The following is a 20999-nucleotide window of genomic DNA, read 5'->3' as shown; positions in this document are numbered from 1 at the left end:
GATATGATGTCAAGGGACCTAGATTAACACCGGAAGATACACTAGAGGCACTAGAGCCAACCAACATTACTTCTGTCTTTGCCTCATTAAAATGAAGAAAATTTAACGCCATCCAGGCTTTAATGTCATCAAGACATGCGAGCAAACCTGCAATTGAGAAACCCTCCTTTTTCTTCAATGGAAAATAGACCTGGGTATCGTCTGCATAAAAATGGAATGATATGCCATGTTGTCTAAAGATGTGACCCAGAGGAAGCAAGTAGAGGGAAAAAAGTAAAGGACCCAAAACGGAACCCTGGGGAACCCCGGAGGACAGGGGAGCAGAGGAGGATTCAAAGCTGGGAAGACCCACAGAGAAAGTTCTAGCTACCAGATAAGATCTAAACCACTCCAATGCAAGACCACGGATTCCCACAACGTCATGCAGGCGGGAAATCAAAATGTTGTGGTTAACTGTGTCAAAGGCAGCAGATAAATCAAGAAGAATAAAAACCACGAAATCGCCAGTATCAGAACAAGTAAAAATATCATTAAAAACTTTAATTAAAGCTGACTCTGTGCTGTGGTGTGGTTTAAAACCAGACTGAAAGATCTCTAGAATCTCATGCTCATCCAAAAACGCTTTCAGTTGAGCATAAACAATTTTTTCTAAAACCTTTGAAAAAAACGGTAGTCTAGAAATAGGTCTATAGTTTGCCAACACAGATGGATCCAGACTAGGTTTCTTTATAAGCGGTTGCACTACCGCATGCTTAAAATTAGAAGGAACAACACCAAACGATAAACTAGTTAGTGCTTGGTGAGGTTACTGTCAGCTCTGTGTTCAGTGGTCTGTGTCAGAGTCTCTTCCTCTTCAGCAGCTGCAGTTGGTTCCTGCTGTAACAGCTCAGTGTGTCTGCAGTCTGACTGAGGGAGGTTTTTGTACCACTACAAATCACTGTGTGAACACCCAAGCACTGTTTATTTGATGAGCACTCTGACAGTAGTAAACTGCTGCATCTTCAGCCTGAACTCCAGTGATGGTCAAAGTGAAGTCAGCTCCCTGTCCCCTGCCACTAAACCGAACTGGTGTTCCTGAATGACGTGTGCTCACACATTTTAGCAGGAGTTTTGGAACCTGTCCAGATTTCTGTTGGTACCAGGACATACCCTCTCTGCCATTACACCACGTGTTAACTGGTCGGCTGGTTTTACAGGTCAGAGTTGCAGTGGATCCTGGAGTAAATGTCACTACTGGAGGCTGAGTCACAGTCACCTGGCCACTGCATCCTGCAGACAAAAACAAATCATTCATTGATCAGCAGAAATAAATGAGAGAAAAGGCAGCACATCATGTTTGAAATGTTGCTGAGTGAGTGAACCTGTAAACCAGCAGCAGGCCAGTGTCCAGATGAGGATGGTGATGAGAGTCATGGTGGTTGTGGTTTCTGCTGTGTTCACTGACAGATCTGAGTCCTGCAGTGTCGAACTCACAGGACTATAAACCTTCTCAGGTCACTGGAGGATCAGCTGATGATGCAAAGCCTCCTCTCTATGGAAATGATTTCTCTGCTCTCAACACACTGAAGGCAACGTGGGACACAACATCAGGAGAAACTCTGCTTGGATTTACACCATCTGTGATCTTAGTGGAATGTGAGAAAATGTATCTTTAAACTGAATTAAGGATTTTCATCATTTGAATTAAAATTGTGTCATTATGGTTGGTATTATATATCTTTCTCTGTTCCTTCATTTAACTTAAGGTTATGGAAATATACATTAAAGCACTTAGCTAAAGTCTTTTAATTCAAGAAGGTTTGAAACATCTTGTTTGTACAGATCTTTTAAAAATGTAAAATGATGCTTCATATATAAATTAGTAACAGACATAGTTATGTTTGTGCTTCTCAGTTGAAAAAAACTTCAATAAAATGATTAAAATGACCTTAATTCATGAAGCAATTTCAATTTACAGGAGTTAAATTGTTTTGTACATTAAATCTTGTGTAAATGATCTTCGTTAATCTGAAAAAAAGGAACATTTTTCATTGAATTAATGCTTGTTCAAAGTGCAGAAGGTTTTTGTACGGCCACTTAATGAATTTGTATCACTGTGGAGGACTTTTGGTGGAGGAACCAAACTCATCATTCACTGTAAGTACCAAACATTTCTCATTTCTACCTCCTAAATAAATATATATTTAAATTTGTATCAGAATGTAAAGAAACACAATATTATTTTTTATATTTTCTATGGTGTGAATATTGTTTCTATTTACTGAGCTCCAACTTGATATTGAAGATTGAGAAAATATTGTGCAGAAATTATTCATTTATTATTTTCAAATATAATAAATTTGGGCCTTGAAACATATTTTTTCTTTTCAAAATCTAAATTTGTTCCACAAAATTTGGTTGTAAAATCTGAGGGCAAACATCCCTAACATTCAGAAAATTACATTTCATTTTTAATGTAATTTATAATGTTCAAACTGTCGCAAGATAAAATCAAAATCTAATTTTAATGCCTACAAAACTAAATGGTTATTTTATATGTTAAAACCAGTTCAGCCATAAATGTTCTTCACAGTTTGTTAGTTTGATGTGATAAAAAGGAAGTGAAACAGACAGATGTTAAAGTCTTTAACTGTATAAAGACATTTTGTACATGAGAAGATGATTTCAGGAATGGTTCTTACTGTCAAGTATTGTAAAACAAAAATAACATTTAATTATTATTAATTAAATCATTTCTGTTACATGTACACAAAATTCATGTTGCATACATTTCTTTAATTCTGATTGGTTTAGAATTAGTGCCACACAATTTCTATTTTTAAATGGCAACAATACAACAAGCTGTAATATTTGAATTTATTTGCCAAGCCTTCTCTTCCTTTCATTCCTCACCTCCTCTCCTCTGTGTGATCACATTATTCTGCACACAGCTAATCCTCAGCAGTGTTAACCTCTGTCATGTGTCATAACTGTCTCATGTTCAGCTGTCTGTCCTACAGTGGAAGTTAATCTGCTCCTTGTGTGTCTCTGCTCCCCCCTCCAGCCGGTCCCATGGTCAGGCCCTCAGTCTCTCTGCTCCCCCCCTCCTCTGAGCAGCTCTCTGGGGGCTCAGCCACTCTGGCCTGCCTGCTGACTGGCTACTCTCCTCAGGGAGCCGTGGTGAGCTGGGAGGTGGATGGTACAGAGGTGACAGAGGGGGTCCTGACCAGCTCAGAGGAGGAGAAGGGTGGAAAATACAGCAGCAGCAGCAGCCTGAGCCTGAGTCAGGAGCGCTGGATGCAAGGAGAGCAGTATTCCTGCAAGGTCCTCCATCATGACCACAGCCAGACCCAGTCCCTCCACAGGAGCCAGTGTAAGGCCTAGAGGGGCCGGCTGAGGCCCAGGACAGGGGCTCTGTGTGGGGGAACAGCAGGAACACACCTGCTGCTCTGACCAATATGAGTGTGAATGTCTGTAGAGAAAACTAAAGCTTTGAGTGACAGAGAACAAAACAGCTGTGAAGTGTTGGACAGAAACACCTTAGAGAGTAATGTCTGAAGCTCAGCAGCTAAATGTGAGTGTGTTTAATGACTGTAGTGTTGATGACTGATGTTTTTGCCAATAAAGCTTGCACTCTTATATGACATTATCAAGTGTTGTTTTTTATTTTGTGAAGAGGAGTAAAATCGTTAATATAACATACCTCACTGTGGACTCTTATTATTTTAGAAATTAAATGATCATGTAAATATGATGTTCTGCTCTTTTTAAATTGGTGATTTAAGGGATAATAAACAGTATAAAAATAGAAATTTTCTCATGAGAAAATACTTAATAATTTGAATTGGTTGGTTTTTTTTTTCATTTTGTCACATTGAATAAAAATGAGGTGTGTAACAAATAAAACAAGACAATACATTGATGTGCATTTAGTGCTTGGTGAAGTTACTGTCAGCTCTGTGTTCAGTGGTCTGTGTCAGAGTCTCTTCCTCTTCAGCAGCTGCAGTTGGTTCCTGCTGTAACAGCTCAGTGTGTCTGCAGACTGACTGAGGGAGGTTTTTGTACCACTACAAATCACTGTGTGAACACATTACCAATGTGTAGACTCTGACAGTAGTAAACTGCTGCATCTTCAGCCTGAACTCCAGTGATGGTCAAAGTGAAGTCAGCTCCCTGTCCCCTGCCACTAAACCGATCTGGTGTTCCTGAATGACGTGTGCTCACTGATCTGATCAGGAGCTTTGGAGTCTGTCCAGATTTCTGTTGGTACCAGAACATACACTCTCTGCCACTACACCACCCATCAACTGGTCGGCTGGTTTTACAGGTCAGAGTTGCAGTGGATCCTGGAGTAAATGTCACTACTGGAGGCTGAGTCACAGTCACCTGACCACTGCATCCTGCAGACAAAAACAAATCATTCATTGATCAGCAGAAATAAATGAGAGAAAAGGCAGCACATCATGTTTGAAATGTTGCTGAGTGAGTGAACCTGTAAACCAGCAGCAGGCCAGTGTCCAGATGAGGATGGTGATGAGAGTCATGGTGGTTGTGGTTTCTGCTGTGTTCACTGACAGATCTGAGTCCTGCAGTGTTGAACTCACAGGACTATAAACCTTCTCAGGTCACTGGAGGATCAGCTGATGATGCAAAGCCTCCTCTCTATGGAAATGATTTCTCTGCTCTCAACACACTGAAGGCAACGTGGGACACAACATCAGGAGAAACTCTGCTTGGATTTACACCATCTGTGATCTTAGTGGAGCAGAAGGAAATATTTAAATTAGAAATGTAGTTGAGGATACAACGATAAGTGACTGTTAACTATGGTTAGTATGTTATGTCTCTTTGTCTGACTTTGAGTTACTTAAGGATTTATAATAGATTAATGGTAAATTGTATTAATTGATGATGATTTTTAAATATTCCAGATTAAAAACATGATGTTCATTTAACCATGATTAAAAGTTTGTAAAAAAAGACTTTACTGAAGTAGATTTGTGATAATTTCTCCTTCAGGAACAGAAAAGTAAAGCAAAATGAAATAAATAACTTTCCTTTCACTCCATATGTTTAAGAAAAGCTTTGTAGAGTCAATCAAAGAAACACTGAGTTGTGTCATTTGAAAAAGCAGAGATTTGTCAGTGGACAGATGCTTGTTGACAGTGCAGGAGGTTTTTGTACGGCCACTTAATGACTTTGTATCACTGTGGCTCACTTTTGGTGGAGGAACCAAACTCGTCGTTGACTGTAAGTACCAGAGATTTTTGCTTTGAACAACATAGAACATTCATGACTTTATCAAATATTAAATCAGAAAGTGATCAAGTGCAGTGTAAATATGTATTTTTATGATCTAGATAGTTTTTGCTTTTGATCAAGCCCAGACTGAGCTCACAGTCTGACTGTAATCATTGCAGAGATCAATATGTATGCAATATTGTAGATCATTATGATCATTTTTAAATAATTTAATAAGTTTTTTATTCTTTATAGTGTGTTTGAAGTATTTTCTACTCAAATATGTTCTGCAGTGAAATTATAAGTTTAAAATTTTATCTTCAAAAAAAGTAGTTTATTTTTTTCATTCATTTTGAAAGTATAAAAGGGATGAAACTAAAACTTGATTCCTCTGAAACACAAATATGAATTTATCAGTAAATCTTATCTTCATTTATTTTCCATGTAGTGAACAGGAAGTGAAAGAGACAGATGACAAATGTTTTAACTGTATTCACATGAGTGTTTCAGCTCTGTCAGTGTAAACAGAAGAAAATCATCACAGAGATCAGTTATTCACTCTCACACATTATCAAACATATGAAGATGCATCAATAATCATTATCACTGAACCTTTATAGTCTCATTAACATTCATGGTGCTGATGGTCTGATACTGAGTGATTGATGAGTTCATCAGTAGTTCAGGTTCTTCTTTTGTATTTGATAAAATACAACAAATGTCCAGTATGTCTCTTTATTTAAAACCAAACCTTCATTTTCATTCCTTTGTCTTTTCTCTCCCCTCTCCTCCCCTTCTATCTCCTCCCCCTCTCCCTCGTCCAGTGGGTGTAGTGCAGCCCGTCCTGAGCGTCCTCCCCCCCTCCAGAGAGGAGCTGCAGCAGGGCAGTGCCACCCTGGTGTGTGTGGCCAGTGGGGGTTTCCCCTCAGCCTGGAGCCTGGGCTGGAAGGTGGGGGGCAGCAGCAGATCCTCAGGGGTGTCAAGCAGCCCAGAGGTCCTGGGGATGGACGGCCGCTACAGCTGGAGCAGCACCCTGAGCCTCACTCCAGACCAGTGGCGGAAGGCGGGCTCAGTGGCCTGTGAGGCCAGTCTGAGTGGACAGAGCCCTGTCACTAAAACCCTGAACCCTGACAGCTGCTTAAATTAGAGCTTCAGCATCACTTTCTGTCTGGAAATGATGTTACTGCTTTGACTGAGATCGTGATGAGGCTGCAGATCTCCTCTGTTAGATATTTCTCTAAACTCTTGATTATGTTTTAATGTGAGGGAGTTTTCTGTAACTAATCTTACTCATACTCAGCTTCACAGCCGCTATTTCAAATCTGTAATTCAAAAGTATAATCTATAAAATAAAACTGCAGGTTTTATTAAAACAGTGTGTTTGTGTTTCTTTGGATTCTATTAACACATCATTCAAATGCAGAGTTCATCATCATTATGTAATTTTTTAACAGATGCTTCAACATGAGTCTAATTTGTTTTTCCTTGTATTTGTTAAAATATAGTGAAAGTTGAATATTTTCATCATGTTTTTCAAATGTAAGAGTGAAACGAGATTGATTTGTGCTTTTAAGTGTAAAACTGTTGAACATCTGTTTCCACATGTTGATATATTCTGACAACACTGTTCTTGAATAGATGAGACTTAATAATGTGAATCTAACTTGAAGCTGCATGTTAGAAACTGTCTGTGAGTTTGTGTCAGCTTTATTGTGGGTCTGCTTGGTGACTCTTGTGTTCACTGGACCAGTTGTCATCATCACAGTTCCTTCACCAACCATCTGCACCTGCAGCAGGCTGTTTTCCCCTCAGTCAGACTGAAGGAGGTTTTTGTACAGCTCTAAATCACTGTGTGAACACGCCACCACCATGATCACCAAAACAGAAGTAATCTCCAGCATCTTCAGCCTGAACACCACTGATCTTTAGAGTGTAGTCTGAACCAGATCTACTGCCACTGAATCTCGATGGAGTTCCTGAGTTAAGAGTTGATGCTTTATATATAAGAAGTTTGGGAGCCTGTCCAGGTTTCTGAAGGTACCAGCTGAGATCAGGACCAATATTTGAACTCCCTGTGGCGCTGATGGTCACAGTCCCTCCAAGACTGACAGACTTAGATTTATCAGCCTGAGTCAGAAAACTGTTGGCAGAAGATCCTGAAATGAAAAATAAAATATAGACTGTGAGAAGAAATGTGTAATAACCTGTGGTGCAGATTTTAAATTGTAAGAAGATGAAAACAGGCAACAAATTGAAGGCAAAAACATGAAGAGACAGAAACTGAGCCACATAGAAAATGCTGCTAAAATGTCTCACCCTGACTCAGCAAACCCAACATGACAATCAAAGTTATTGGCAACATCATCCTGATGCAGTTTGGACCGTGAGCACATGAACAGCTCAGACTCTGGGACATGAGAACTTAAACTCTGAGGAACAGTGATGCATCACATTCATGCAAATCCGTTAAAGAAGGCAAACACACACCTGTTGTAGTGAAACAGGAAAAGCAGAGGTGACGTGGAGCCAGAGCTCATCTGGTCCTGACTGTCAGTCATTAATCATCATTAACATTAACACATATATGGTGGCCCCCTGCTGGCAAACTGTATCACAACACTTAGTGATTTTGAAATCCCCAGTTCAAAATCATATAAACTGTGTGGAACATGTGTCAGAACAAGAAATCCTTCTAGCCTGAGTGGACTTCAAATTAGGTTTTATGGTGAACATCCAATACAGACAATATGTGATGTACTTAGTAACATTCATCAGTGTTAATGGTTAAATGATGAGGAGACACATTATGAACATTATTATCATTTAGCTGTAAAAAAACATAACACTGTTCTTTGTATTGGGAGGTCATAGTGTGGATTTTAAATCCCAAAGATAATATCCATTATGATGTGTTTTAATGTCCACTAAGATGAATATGATTGTTGTTTGGAGTGTTAATGTGTTGTAGTTAGTGCTTGGTGAGGTTACTGTCAGCTCTGTGTTCAGTGGTCTGTGTCAGAGTCTCTTCCTCTTCAGCAGCTGCAGTTGGTTCCTGCTGTAACAGCTCAGTGTGTCTGCAGTCTGACTGAGGGAGGTTTTTATACCACTACAAATCACTGTGTGAACACCCAGGCATTATTTATTTCATGAGCACTCTGACAGTAGTAAACTGCTGCATCTTCAGCCTGAACTCCTCTGATGGTCATTGCAGCGTTCACTCCGTCTCCTCTGCCAGAGAATCGTGAAGAAAACTCACTTGTAGGATTTTGACCCAGGTTGATGACCAACTTGGGAGCTTGCCCAGGTTTCTGTTGATACCAGTATACTCTACTATCTCCATCTGACCAGGTATCAACCTTTGGGTTGGTCGTACAGGTCAGAGTGACACTTGATCCTGGGGTAGATGTCATTACTGGAGGCTGGTTCACTGTCACTTGTCCACTAGATCCTGTAAAAGAGTCAAAACTGTATATTAACATGTAAACAGTGAGCATTTTCACTCTATTAATCTTAAGGCTTTTGGGGATATAAGCTCTGATTCTCTGTTCAAATTCATCCTGACCTTTAAACCAGCAGCAGGCCAGTGTCCAGATGAGGATGGTGATGAGAGTCATGGTGCTTGTGGTTTCTGCTGTGTTCACTGACAGATCTGAGTCCTGCAGTGTTGAACTCACAGGACTATAAACCTTCTCAGGTCACTGGAGGATCAGCTGATGATGCAAAGCCTCCTCTCTATGGAAATGATTTCTCTGCTCTCAACACACTGAAGGCAACGTGGGACACAACATCAGGAGAAACTCTGCTTGGATTTACACCATCTGTGATCTTAGCGGAGCAGAAGGAAATATTTAAATTAGAAATGTAGTTGAGGATACAACGATAAGTGACTGTTAACTATGGTTAGTATGTTATGTCTCTTTGTCTGACTTTGATTTACTTAAGGATTTATAATGGATTAATGGTAAATTGTATTAATTGATGATGATTTTTAAATATTCCAGATTAAAAACATGATGTTCATTTAACCATGATAAAAAAATTGGGAAAAAAGACTTTACTGAAGTAGATTTGTGATAATTTCTCCTTCAGGAATAGAAAAGTAAAGCAAAATGAAATAAATAACTTTCCTTTCACTCAATATGTTTAAGAAAAGCTTTGTAGAGTCAATCAAAGAAACACTGAGTTGTGTCATTTGAAAAAGCAGAGATTTGTCAGTGGACAGATGCTTGTTGACAGTGCAGGAGGTTTTTGTACGGCCACTTAATGACTTTGTATCACTGTGGCTCACTTTTGGTGGAGGAACCAAACTCGTCGTTGACTGTAAGTACCAGAGATTTTTGCTTTGAACAACATAGAACATTCATGACTTTATCAAATATTAAATCAGAAAGTGATCAAGTGCAGTGTAAATATGTATTTTTATGATCTAGATAGTTTTTGCTTTTTATAAAGCCCAGACTGAGCTCACAGTCTGACTGTAATCATTGCAGAGATCAATATGTATGCAATATTGTAGATCATTATGATCATTTTTTAAAACAAATATTAATAATATTTTTTTTTATTCTTTCTATAGTGTGTTTGAAGTATTTTCTACTCAGATATGTTCTGCAGTGAAATTCTGTTAAGTTTAAAATTTTATCTTCAAAAAAAGTAGTTTAATTTTTTCATTCATTTTGAAAGTATAAAAGGGATGAAACTAAAACTTGATTCCTCTGAAACACAAATATGAATTTATCAGTAAATGCAGCTTAACTTTGTGTTCATGGTTCATTTATTTTCCATGTAGTGAACAGGAAGTGAAAGAGACAGATGACAAATGTTTTAACTGTAGTCACATGAGTGTTTCAGCTCTGTCAGTGTAAACAGAAGAAAATCATCACAGAGATCAGTTATTCACTCTCACACATTAACAAACATATGAAGATGCATCAATAATCATTATCACTGAACCTTTATAGTCGCATTAACATTCATGGTGCTGATGGTCTGATACTGAGTGATTGATGAGTTCATCAGTAGTTCAGGTTCTTCTTTTGTATTTGATAAAATACAACAAATGTCCAGTATGTCTCTTTATTTAAAATCAAACCTTCATTTTCATTCCTTTGTCTTTTCTCTCCCCTGTCCTCCCCCTCTCTCTCCTCCCCCTCTCCCTCGTCCAGTGGGTGTAGTGCAGCCCGTCCTGAGCGTCCTCCCCCCCTCCAGAGAGGAGCTGCAGCAGGGCAGTGCCACCCTGGTGTGTGTGGCCAGTGGGGGTTTCCCCTCAGCCTGGAGCCTGGGCTGGAAGGTGGGGGGCAGCAGCAGCTCCTCAGGGGTGTCAAGCAGCCCAGAGGTCCTGGGGATGGACGGTCGCTACAGCTGGAGCAGCACCCTGAGCCTCACTCCAGACCAGTGGAGGAAGGCGGGCTCAGTGGCCTGTGAGGCCAGTCTGAGTGGACAGAGCCCTGTCACTAAAACCCTGAACCCTGACAGCTGCTTAAATTAGAGCTTCAGCATCACTGTCTGTCTGGAAATGATGTTACTGCTTTGACTGAGATCTTGATGAAGCTGCAGATCTCCTCTGTTAGATATTTCTCTAAACTCTTGATTATGTTTTAATGTGAGGGAGTTTTCTGTAACTAATCTTACTCATACTCAGATTCACAGCCACTATTTCAAATCTGTAATTCAAAAGTATAATCTATAAAATAAAACTGCAGGTTTTATTAAAACAGTGTGTTTGTGTTTCTTTGGATTCTATTAACACATCATTCAAATGCAGAGTTCATCATCATTATGTAATTTTTTAACAGATGCTTCAACATGAGTCTAATTTGTTTTTCCTTGTATTTGTTAAAATATAGTGAAAGTTGAATATTTTCATCATGTTTTTCAAATGTAAGAGTGAAACGAGATTGATTTGTGCTTTTAAGTGTAAAAGTGTTGAACATCTGTTTCCACAAGTTGATATATTCTGACAACACTGTTCTTGAATAGATGAGACTTAATAATGTGAATCTAACTTGAAGCTGCATGTTAGAAACTGTCTGTGAGTTTGTGTCAGCTTTATTGTGGGTCTGCTTGGTGACTCTTGTGTTCACTGGACCAGTTGTCATCATCACAGTTCCTTCACCAACCATCTGCACCTGCAGCAGGCTGTTTTCTCCTCAGTCAGACTGAAGGAGGTTTTTGTACAGCTCTAAATCACTGTGTGAACACGCCACCACCATGATTACCAAAACAGAAGTAATCTCCAGCATCTTCAGCCTGAACACCACTGATCTTTAGAGTGTAGTCAGAACCAGATCTACTGCCACTGAATCTAGATGGAGTTCCTGAGTTAAGAGTTGATGCTTTATATATAAGAAGTTTGGGAGCCTGTCCAGGTTTCTGAAGGTACCAACTGAGATCGCTACCAATATTTGAACTCCCTGTGGCGCTGATGGTCACAGTCCCTCCAAGACTGACAGACTTAGATTTATCAGCCTGAGTCAGAAAATTGTTGGCAGAAGATCCTGAAATGAATAATCAAATATAGACTGTGAGAAGAAATGTGTAATAACCTGTGGTGCAGATTTTAAATTGTAAGAAGATGAAAACAGGCAACAAACTGAAGGCAAAAACATGAAGAGACAGAAACTGAGCCACATAGAAAATGCTGCTAAAATGTCTCACCCTGACTCAGCAAACCCAACATGACAATCAAAGTTGTTGGCAACATCATCCTGATGCAGTTTGGACCGTGAGCACATGAACAGCTCAGACTCTGGGACATGAGAACTTAAACTCTGAGGAACAGTGATGCATCACATTCATGCAAATCCGTTAAAGAAGGCAAACACACACCTGTTGTAGTGAAACAGGAAAAGCAGAGGTGACGTGGAGCCAGAGTTGATTTGGTCCTGACTGTCAGTCATTAATCATCAACATTAACACATATATGGTGGCCCCCCCAGCATGGTGGCTGAGTGGTTAGCACTGTTGCCTCACAGCAAGAAGGTCGTGGGTTCGCATCCCGGCCTTTCTGTGTGGAGTTTGCATGTTCTCTCTGTGCTTGCGTGGGTTTACTCCGGGTACTCCGGTTTCCTCCCACAGTCCAAAAACATGCATGTCAGGTTGATTGGTGACTCTAAAAATTGCCCGTAGGACTGAGTGTGAGTGTGTGAGGTTGTCTGTCTTTGTGTGTCTATATGTGGCCCTGCGACAGACTGGTGACCTGTCCAGGGTGTACCCCTGCCTTCCACCCGAGAGAGAGCTGGGATAGGCTCCAGCGGATCCCCGTGACCCTGAACAGGAAAAGCGGGTATAGAAGATGGATGGATGGATGGATGGTGGCCCCCTGCTGGCAAACTGTATCACAACACTTAGTGATTTTGAAATCCCCAGTTCGAAATCATATAAACTGTGTGGAGCATGTGTCAAAACAAGAAATCCTTCTAGCCTGAGTGGACTTCAAATTAGGTTTTATGGTGAACATCCAATACAGACAATATGTGATGTACTTAGTAACATTCATCAGTGTTAATGGTTAAATGATGAGGAGACACATTATGAACATTATCATCATTTAGCTGTTAAAAAACATAACACTGTTCTTTGTATTGGGAGGTCATAGTGTGGATTTTAAATCCCAAAGATAATATCCATTATGATGTGTTTTAATGTCCACTAAGATGAATATGATTGTTGTTTGGAGTGTTAATGTGTTGTAGTTAGTGCTTGGTGAGGTTACTGTCAGCTCTGTGTTCAGTGGTCTGTGTCAGAGTCTCTTCCTCTTCAGCAGCTGCAGTTGGTTCCTGCTGTAACAGCTTAGTGTGTCTGCAGACTGACTGAGGGAGGTTTTTGTACCTCTACAAATCACTGTGTGAACACTGGTCCACTGTGTACACTCTGACAGTAATAAACTGCTGCATCTTCAGCCTGAACTCCAGTGATGGTCAGTCTGAAGTCAAAATTGTTTCCACCACCGCTAAACCGAGTTGGTGTTCCTGGATGGCGTCTGTCCAAGTATTTCATTAGGAGCTTTGGAGCCTGTCCAGATTTCTGTTGGTACCAGAATGTACATATGTTAACACTAGCACACATGTAAACAGGTTGGCTGCTTTTACAGGTCAAAGTGACAGTGGATCCTGGAGTCGATGTCACTACTGGAGGCTGAGTCACAGTCACCTGACCACTGCATCCTGCAGACAAAAACAAATCATTCATTGATCAGCAGAAATAAATGAGAGAAAAAGCAGCACATCATGTTTGAAATGTTGCTGAGTGAGTGAACCTGTAAACCAGCAGCAGGCCAGTGTCCAGATGAGGATGGTGATGAGAGTCATGGTGGTTGTGGTTTCTGCTGTGTTCACTGACAGATCTGAGTCCTGCAGTGTTGAACTCACAGGACTATAAACCTTCTCAGGTCACTGGAGGATCAGCTGATGATGCAAAGCCTCCTCTCTATGGAAATGATTTCTCTGCTCTCAACACACTGAAGGCCACGTGGGACACAACATCAGGAGAAACTCTGCTTGGATTTACACCATCTGTGATCTTAGTGGAATGTGAGAAAATGTATCTTTACACTGAATTAAGGATTTTCATCATTTGAATTAAAATTGTGTCACTATGGTTGGTATTATATATCTTTCTCTGTTCCTTCATTTAACTTAAGGTTATGGAAATATACATTAAAGAACTTTGTTAAAGTCTTTTAATTCAAGAAGGTTTGAAACATCTTGGTTGTACAGATCTTTTAATAATGTAAAATGATGCTTAATATATAAATTAGTAACAGACATAGTTATATTTGTGCTTCTCAGTTGTAAAAAAACTTCAATAAAATGATTAAAATGACCTTAATTCATGAAGCAATTTCAATTTACAGGAGTTAAATTGTTTTGTACATTAAATCCTGTGTAAATGATCAGCATTGAAAATGTTTCATTGAATTAATGCTTGTTCAAAGTGCAGGAGGTTTTTGTACGGCCACTTAATGAGTTTGTATCACTGTGGTGGACTTTTGGTGGAGGAACCAAACTCATCATTCACTGTAAGTACAAAACATTTCTCAATTCTACCTCCTAAATAAATATATATTTAAATTTGTATCACAATGTAAAGCAACACAATATTATTTTTTATATTTTCTATGGTGTGAATATTGTTTCTATTTACTGAGCTCCAACTTGATATTGAAGATTGAGAAAATATTGTGCAGAAATTATTTATTTATTATTTTTAAATATAATAAATTTGGGCCTTGAAACATGTTTTTTCTTTTCAAAATCTAAATTTGTTCCACAAAATTTGGTTGTAATATTTGAGGGCAAACATCCCTAACATTCAGAAAATTACATTTCATTTTTAATGTAATTTATAATGTTCAAACTGTCGCAAGACAAAATCAAAATCTAATTTTAATACCAACAAAACAAAATGGTTATTTTATATGTTAAAACCAGTTCAGCCATAAATGTTCTTCACAGTTTGTTAGTTTGATGTGATAAAAAGGAAGTGAAACAGACAGATGTTAAAGTCTTTAACTGTATAAAGACATTTTGTACATGAGAAGATGAGTTCAGGAATGGTTCTTACTGTCAAGTATTGTAAAACAAAAATAACATTTAATTATTATTAATCAAATCATTTCTGTTACATGTACACAAAATTCATGTTGCATACATTTCTTTAATTCTGATTGATTTAGAATTAGTGCCACACAATTTCTATTTTTAAATGGCAACAATACAACAAGCTGTAATATTTGAATTTATTTGCCAAGCCTTCTCTTCCTTTCATTCCTCACCTCCTCTCCTCTATGTGATCACATTATTCTGCTCACAGCTAATCCTCAGCAGTGTTAACCTCTGTCATGTGTCATAACTGTCTCATGTTCAGCTGTCTGTCCTACAGTGGAAGTTAATCTGCTCCTTGTGTGTCTCTGTTCCCCCCTCCAGCCGGTCCCATGGCCAGGCCCTCAGTCTCTCTGCTCCCCCCCTCCTCTGAGCAGCTCTCTGGGGGCTCAGCCACTCTGGCCTGCCTGTTGACTGGCTACTCTCCTCAGGGAGCCATGGTGAGCTGGGAGGTGGATGGTACAGAGGTGACAGAGGGGGTCCTGACCAGCTCAGAGGAGGAGAAGGGTGGAAAATACAGCAGCAGCAGCAGCCTGAGCCTGAGTCAGGAGCGCTGGATGCAAGGAGAGCAGTATTCCTGCAAGGTCCTCCATCATGACCACAGCCAGACCCAGTCCCTCCACAGGAGCCAGTGTAAGGCCTAGAGGGGCCGGCTGAGGCCCAGGACAGGGGCTCTGTGTGGGGGAACAGCAGGAACACACCTGCTGCTCTGACCAATATGAGTGTGAATGTCTGTAGAGGAAACTAAAGCTTTGAGTGACAGAGAACAAAACTGCTGTGAAGTGTTGGACAGAAACACCTTAGAGAGTAATGTCTGAAGCTCAGCAGCTAAATGTGAGTGTGTTTAATGACTGTAGTGTTGATGACTGATGTTTTTGCCAATAAAGCTTGCACTCTTATATGACATTATCAAGTGTTGTTTTTTATTTTGTGAAGAGGAGTAAAATCGTTAATATAACATACCTCACTGTGGACTCATGATTTTAGAAATTAAATGATCATGTAAATATGATGTTCTGCTCTTTTTAAATTGGTGATTTAAGGGATAAAAAACAGCATAAAAACAGATATTTTCTTATGAGAAAATACTTAATTTGAATTGGTTGTTTTTTTTTCGTTTTGTCACATTGAATAAAAATGAGGTGTGTAACAAATAAAACAAGACAATACATTGATGTGCATTTAGTGCTTGGTGAGGTTACTGTCAGCTCTGTGTTCAGTGGTCTGTGTCAGAGTCTCTTCCTCTTCAGCAGCTGCAGTTGGTTCCTGCTGTAACAGCTCAGTGTGTCTGCAGACTGACTGAGGGAGGTTTTTGTACCACTACAAATCACTGTGTGAACACATTACCACTGTGAGCACTGTGACAGTAGTAAACTGCTGCATCTTCAGCCTGAACTCTACTGATGGTCAAAGTGAAGTCAGATCCACTTCCACTGCCACTAAACCGATCTGGTGTTCCTGATTCACGTTTGCTTGCATACTTAATCAGGAGCTTTGGTGTCTGTCCAGATTTCTGTTGGTACCAGAACATACCCTCATCACCATCAGACCAACGGTAAACAGTTCGGCTGGTTTTACAGGTCAGAGTTGCAGTGGATCCTGGAGTCGATGTCACTACTGGAGGCTGAGTCACAGTCACCTGACCACTGCATCCTGCAGACAAAAACAAATCATTCATTGATCAGCAGAAATAAATGAGAGAAAAGGCAGCACATCATGTTTGAAATGTTGCTGAGTGAGTGAACCTGTAAACCAGCAGCAGGCCAGTGTCCAGATGAGGATGGTGATGAGAGTCATGGTGGTTGTGGTTTCTGCTGTGTTCACTGACAGATCTGAGTCCTGCAGTGTTGAACTCACAGGACTATAAACCTTCTCAGGTCACTGGAGGATCAGCTGATGATGCAAAGCCTCCTCTCTATGGAAATGATTTCTCTGCTCTCAACACACTGAAGGCAACGTGGGACACAACATCAGGAGAAACTCTGCTTGGATTTACACCATCTGTGTTCTTAATGGAGCAGAAGTAAATATTTCAATTAGAAATGTAGTTGAGGATACAACGATAAGTGACTGTTAACTATGGTTAGTATGTTATGTGTCTTTGTCTGACTTTGATTTACTTAAGGATTTATAATAGATTAATGGTAAATTGTATTAATTGATGATGATTTTTAAATATTCCAGATTAAAAACATGATGTTCATTTAACCATGATTAAAAATTTGGAAAAAAAGACTTTACTGAAGTAGATTTGTGATAATTTCTCCTTCAGGAATAGAAAAGTAAAGCAAAATGAAATAAATAACTTTCCTTTCACTAAATATGTTTACGAAAAGCTTTGTAGAGTCAATCAAAGAAACAGATCATTTTTACACATTATTGATTACTATATTTTGGTGACCAAAGTATTTTCACATTAAATATGTTTCACTTTGAAATTATGTTAAGTTAAAATTTCAATCATCACAAACTGATCAGTAGCTTAAGTTATATTTGAATTTAGTCATTTTGGAAGTATAAAATATTATCAAACTAAAACTTGATTCCTCTGAAACACAAATATGAATTTATCAGTAAATGCAGCTTAACTTTGTGTTCATGGTTCATTTATTTTCCATGTAGTGAACAGGAAGTGAAAGAGACAGATGACAAATGTTTTAACTGTATTCACATGAGTGTTTCAGCTCTGTCAGTGTAAACAGAAGAAAATCATCACAGAGATCAGTTATTCACTCTCACACATTATCAAACATATGAAGATGCATCAATAATCATTATCACTGAACCTTTATAGTCTCATTAACATTCATGGTGCTGATGGTCTGATACTGAGTGATTGATGAGTTCATCAGTAGTTCAGCAGCTCCTCAGGGGTGTCAAGCAGCCCAGAGGTCCTGGGGATGGACGGTCGCTACAGCTGGAGCAGCACCCTGAGCCTCACTCCAGACCAGTGGAGGAAGGCGGGCTCAGTGGCCTGTGAGGCCAGTCTGAGTGGACAGAGCCCTGTCACTCAAACCCTGAACCCTGACAGCTGCTCAGATTAGACAAAGATCACATAATCTATACTGAGACTAATTCTGCCTTTAGATACAACTGTAACACTCTCTACTGTCTTTTTAGTTTTCATGTGACCTATAATTTTCCATTTTATGTTTTGTCTTTTTTCAAACATTTAAACATTGTTCTAGTTGTATAACCTATGCTATCAAAGAAATAAATATTCCATTCATTTAATACAGATTTTTTTCTAATGATATTTTATTTTTCAGTTTTCAGTAATCTAAATCAACAATTCCATCTTATTTGGGAGGTCAAATTATCTCTAACTGATGGTGAAGTTAATGTAATTTGTGTCAGACATGAACATTATATTTTGTTTTGAGAGGGTCTGTAAACATTGTGGTGGGAACTATCTGGAAATGTATCATTCAGTTAAACTCACATTTTAATTCATGAAAATATAGAGCATTACTCCCAAAGACCCAAAACCTATAAAACCTATGACTGGTAATAGTGTCTCCTTTTTTATGACTGATGTCAGAATTAGGAAATTAATTGCATCACAAGATGGCCTCAAGAATAATCAATTATTGTGCAAAACCCCAAATCTGGCTTTATTTGTTCTTGAACAGTGGTAAATAGTAAATAGTCTAAATAGACTATTGCAGGGCTACGCTATTTATATAATTATATGTAAGTATAAATACTAATTTCAGGAAAGTCACTACTACAGCACCAATTCTTTTAAAATCAACCTAATAAACTAACAGCAGTGAAAATACTCTTGTTAGTTTCCACCTATGAAGCTACAGTGTGGTATTCACTGAACCAGTCATTCATATCAACATCTGATACAGAAACTCACAGCTGCGACACACAGTGTGTCAGCTGACTGAAGGAGGTTTTTGTACGACTCCATATCACTGTGTAACACCGGACCGCTATACACTCCCATACAGTAGTAATCTCCTGCATCTTGTTCCTTAACTCCTCTGATTGTCAGAGTGAATTCAGGCTCTGACCCACTGCTGCTAAAATGACTTGGAGTATCAGATTCACGTGTGCTTATTTTGTAAAACAGCAGTTTAGGAGGCTGTCCAGGTTTCTGCAGGTACCAGCTGAGATCATCATCAACACCTGTACTGGCTGTACAGCTCAGAGAGACCGTCTCCCCCAGTCTCACAGACTTGACTACAGGAGACTGTGTCACAGATGGACTGGCACCTGATCCTACAAATTAAAGGAAAAAAGAAAGCTAACATACATGATGAAAAAATGACCATTTGTACTGTACATATGTAGAACAACATACAAAGTCAAACTGTGAGAATTTTTTACTGTAAGTGAAGAAATAATTTTTGCACCTGCAATTTAACAGTGAACAGGCCCTAAAAGAAACGCACTACTTCTCACCTTGAAGGCCAAGCACCAGCATGGTCAGCAGTGGGGTCAGTAACATCATCATTGTGATGAATCACACTGTCACACAGACTGCACAGACTTGTCTCAGTGGTTCATCTTAAACTGGCGTAGGAGCAGCGATGCACAGCAGTTATTCAAAACACAACCTGCGTAGTCAAACAAAGACTGTGTGTGTGTGTGTGTGTGTGTGTGAGGGGAGGAATGTTTGTCACATTCAACTTACACAGTCAGCACCGTTACATGAGTGACTTCTCAAATCTGTTATCAGCACACAATCATAACAATATTTTCAGTTTTCTTTTTCCTGAAAGAACATCATTAATTACATGATCAAGCTCAGATAAAAGATTTGATGTGGACTTTTGGTTTATAATCATATTAAATGTAGCATGAAATTCAGCAGTCTCATAAATGAACAGCTTATGATTTAAATGATCATTTAAATACAAATATCTTTAAATTTAGTAAGTAAAAATATAAATTTGTCATGATAATGACTATAAGGATAAGTTAATATCCTTAATATAAGTTAATAAATTAATATAATATAATTTTATTAAGGCCACAAACAGATCACTGTGGAAATATACCTACCATACAATTTTCAGTTTCCTGATCACAACTTATTCAAAGCATCCTTTCTTCCTGAGTGATCTGCCCCTCCATGGGAAAGATTTTTGCATGACTAAGCATCTGGAGTTGCAAAAGGGAAACAAATCTTAATGTCAAATGCATGAAAATCTGACTTTCACTTCCCCTTTGACTAAAGAGAGACACCAGGAAGCTTCTTTAAGTTGTGGTTCTGCTTTTACTGGGTGTGCTATGCTCAGAGGAGCACTGGTGCACTTCTCCTGCAACAGCTCAAAGGTCCAACAGAGCTGTGTAGTCTGAGGGAGCTGTTGAAGCCTTGATGCAGGACACACACATGGATTGATTGCTTGTAAAAAAATAAATAAATAAATAAAACATTACTATTATTGTTTATGTTTCACTATACATTACATGAATCACTTACCATCCAAAGACTGGTCAATGCATTTGCCACACACTAAGAATCTAAGACCAACAGAATATTTAGTAACATTATGTTTATAGATGTGAAATTGTGTAAAAAAAAAAAAAACAAACAATAAAAGTAAGACGTGGTAGAACACTTGGTCTTAAAGGGATTAGCAGCAACAGGAAAGCACAACACATATACACTAATGTGGGTGAATACATTTGCAAATTTACTGTTTCAGCCAAATAAAGACAAATACTGCCCTCTTGTGTCCAAATAGGAGAATATTCTTCTCCTTTCGGCTGCTCCCTTCAGGGGTCGCCACAGCGAATCATCTGCCTCCATTTAACCCTATCCTCTGTATCCTCCTCACCCACACCAACTATCCTCATGTCCTCCTTCACTACATTCAAGAACCTCCTCTTTGGTTGGTTCCTCTAGGCCTCCTTCCTGGTAGCTCTAACCTCAGCATCCTTTTACCATCCTTTTATCACTGTTCCTCCTCTGAACATGTCCAAACCATCTCAATCTGGCTTCCCTGGCTTTTTCTCCAAAACATCTACCATGAGCTGTCCCTCTGATGTCCTCATTCCTGATCCTATCCATCCTCGTCACTCCCAGAGAGAACCTCAACATCTTCAGCTCTGCTACCTCCAGCTCTGCCTCCTGTCTTTTTCTCAGTGCCACTGTCTCTAAACCAGACAACATTGCTGGTCTCACCACTGTCTTGTCCACCTTTCCTTTGATTCTCGCTG

The 20999-nt window shown here is 39.2% G+C and overlaps 1 protein-coding gene and 8 gene segments (V, D, J or C); 4 read left to right on the top strand and 5 right to left on the bottom strand.

Moving 5' to 3' along the window:
- Positions 1-2042: 2042 nt before the first annotated feature.
- LOC113140662 (Ig lambda-2 chain C region-like) lies at positions 2043-3628 on the top strand (the record flags this gene model as incomplete). The annotated part of the segment is given in 2 exon segments: positions 2043-2136; positions 3044-3628. Coding segments are annotated over 2 exon segments (414 nt in total), but the record flags the coding sequence as incomplete, so codon positions are not given.
- Positions 3629-5105: 1477 nt separating this feature from the next.
- LOC117152622 (immunoglobulin lambda constant 1-like) lies at positions 5106-6593 on the top strand (the record flags this gene model as incomplete). The annotated part of the segment is given in 2 exon segments: positions 5106-5229; positions 6045-6593. Coding segments are annotated over 2 exon segments (447 nt in total), but the record flags the coding sequence as incomplete, so codon positions are not given.
- Positions 6594-7050: 457 nt separating this feature from the next.
- On the bottom strand, positions 7051-7671 carry LOC113139905 (Ig kappa chain V region 3381-like). The segment is given in 2 exon segments: positions 7051-7376; positions 7537-7671. Coding segments are annotated over 2 exon segments (411 nt in total).
- A 287-nt stretch (positions 7672-7958) lies between these two features.
- On the bottom strand, positions 7959-9041 carry LOC113129416 (probable non-functional immunoglobulin kappa variable 6D-41). The segment is given in 2 exon segments: positions 7959-8668; positions 8783-9041. Coding segments are annotated over 2 exon segments (387 nt in total).
- A 375-nt stretch (positions 9042-9416) lies between these two features.
- On the top strand, positions 9417-10934 carry LOC113140574 (immunoglobulin lambda constant 1-like; the record flags this gene model as incomplete). The annotated part of the segment is given in 2 exon segments: positions 9417-9540; positions 10386-10934. Coding segments are annotated over 2 exon segments (447 nt in total), but the record flags the coding sequence as incomplete, so codon positions are not given.
- A 472-nt stretch (positions 10935-11406) lies between these two features.
- On the bottom strand, positions 11407-13662 carry LOC113129410 (uncharacterized). Its single transcript, XM_026305386.2, has 4 exons — positions 13478-13662; positions 13064-13385; positions 11878-11984; positions 11407-11717 (listed from the first exon to the last, which is right to left on the bottom strand). Exons 1-4 carry the CDS (start codon positions 13527-13529, stop codon positions 11407-11409), a joined length of 792 nt encoding a protein of 263 aa, XP_026161171.1. The 5' UTR covers positions 13530-13662.
- A 27-nt stretch (positions 13663-13689) lies between these two features.
- Positions 13690-15731, top strand: LOC113139978 (Ig lambda-2 chain C region-like). The segment is given in 3 exon segments: positions 13690-13818; positions 14161-14239; positions 15147-15731. Coding segments are annotated over 3 exon segments (402 nt in total).
- A 238-nt stretch (positions 15732-15969) lies between these two features.
- Positions 15970-16716, bottom strand: LOC113140142 (immunoglobulin kappa variable 4-1-like). The segment is given in 2 exon segments: positions 15970-16475; positions 16568-16716. Coding segments are annotated over 2 exon segments (378 nt in total).
- A 1693-nt stretch (positions 16717-18409) lies between these two features.
- On the bottom strand, positions 18410-19376 carry LOC113139770 (immunoglobulin kappa variable 1-6-like). The segment is given in 2 exon segments: positions 18410-19052; positions 19236-19376. Coding segments are annotated over 2 exon segments (441 nt in total).
- Between the last annotated feature and the right edge of the window lie 1623 nt (positions 19377-20999).

This window comes from Mastacembelus armatus, chromosome 22, assembly GCF_900324485.2.
Source record: "Mastacembelus armatus chromosome 22, fMasArm1.2, whole genome shotgun sequence".
Lineage (NCBI taxonomy): Eukaryota > Metazoa > Chordata > Actinopteri > Synbranchiformes > Mastacembelidae > Mastacembelus > Mastacembelus armatus.
This window is presented reverse-complemented; position numbering and strand designations above follow the sequence as displayed.

Excerpts from the sequence above, each read along its gene's own strand:
- LOC113129410 (XM_026305386.2), bottom strand. The coding sequence starts at position 13,529 with ATGACTCTCATCACCATCCTCATCTGGACACTGGCCTGCTGCTGGTTT. Across the intron at positions 11,985-13,063 it reads AGTGGACCAGTGTTCACACA|AGTTCTCATGTCCCAGAGTC; the intron begins GTGATTTGTAGA and ends CCTCAGAGTTTA. Across the intron at positions 11,718-11,877 it reads GTTGGGTTTGCTGAGTCAGG|GATCTTCTGCCAACAATTTT; the intron begins GTGAGACATTTT and ends TATTCATTTCAG.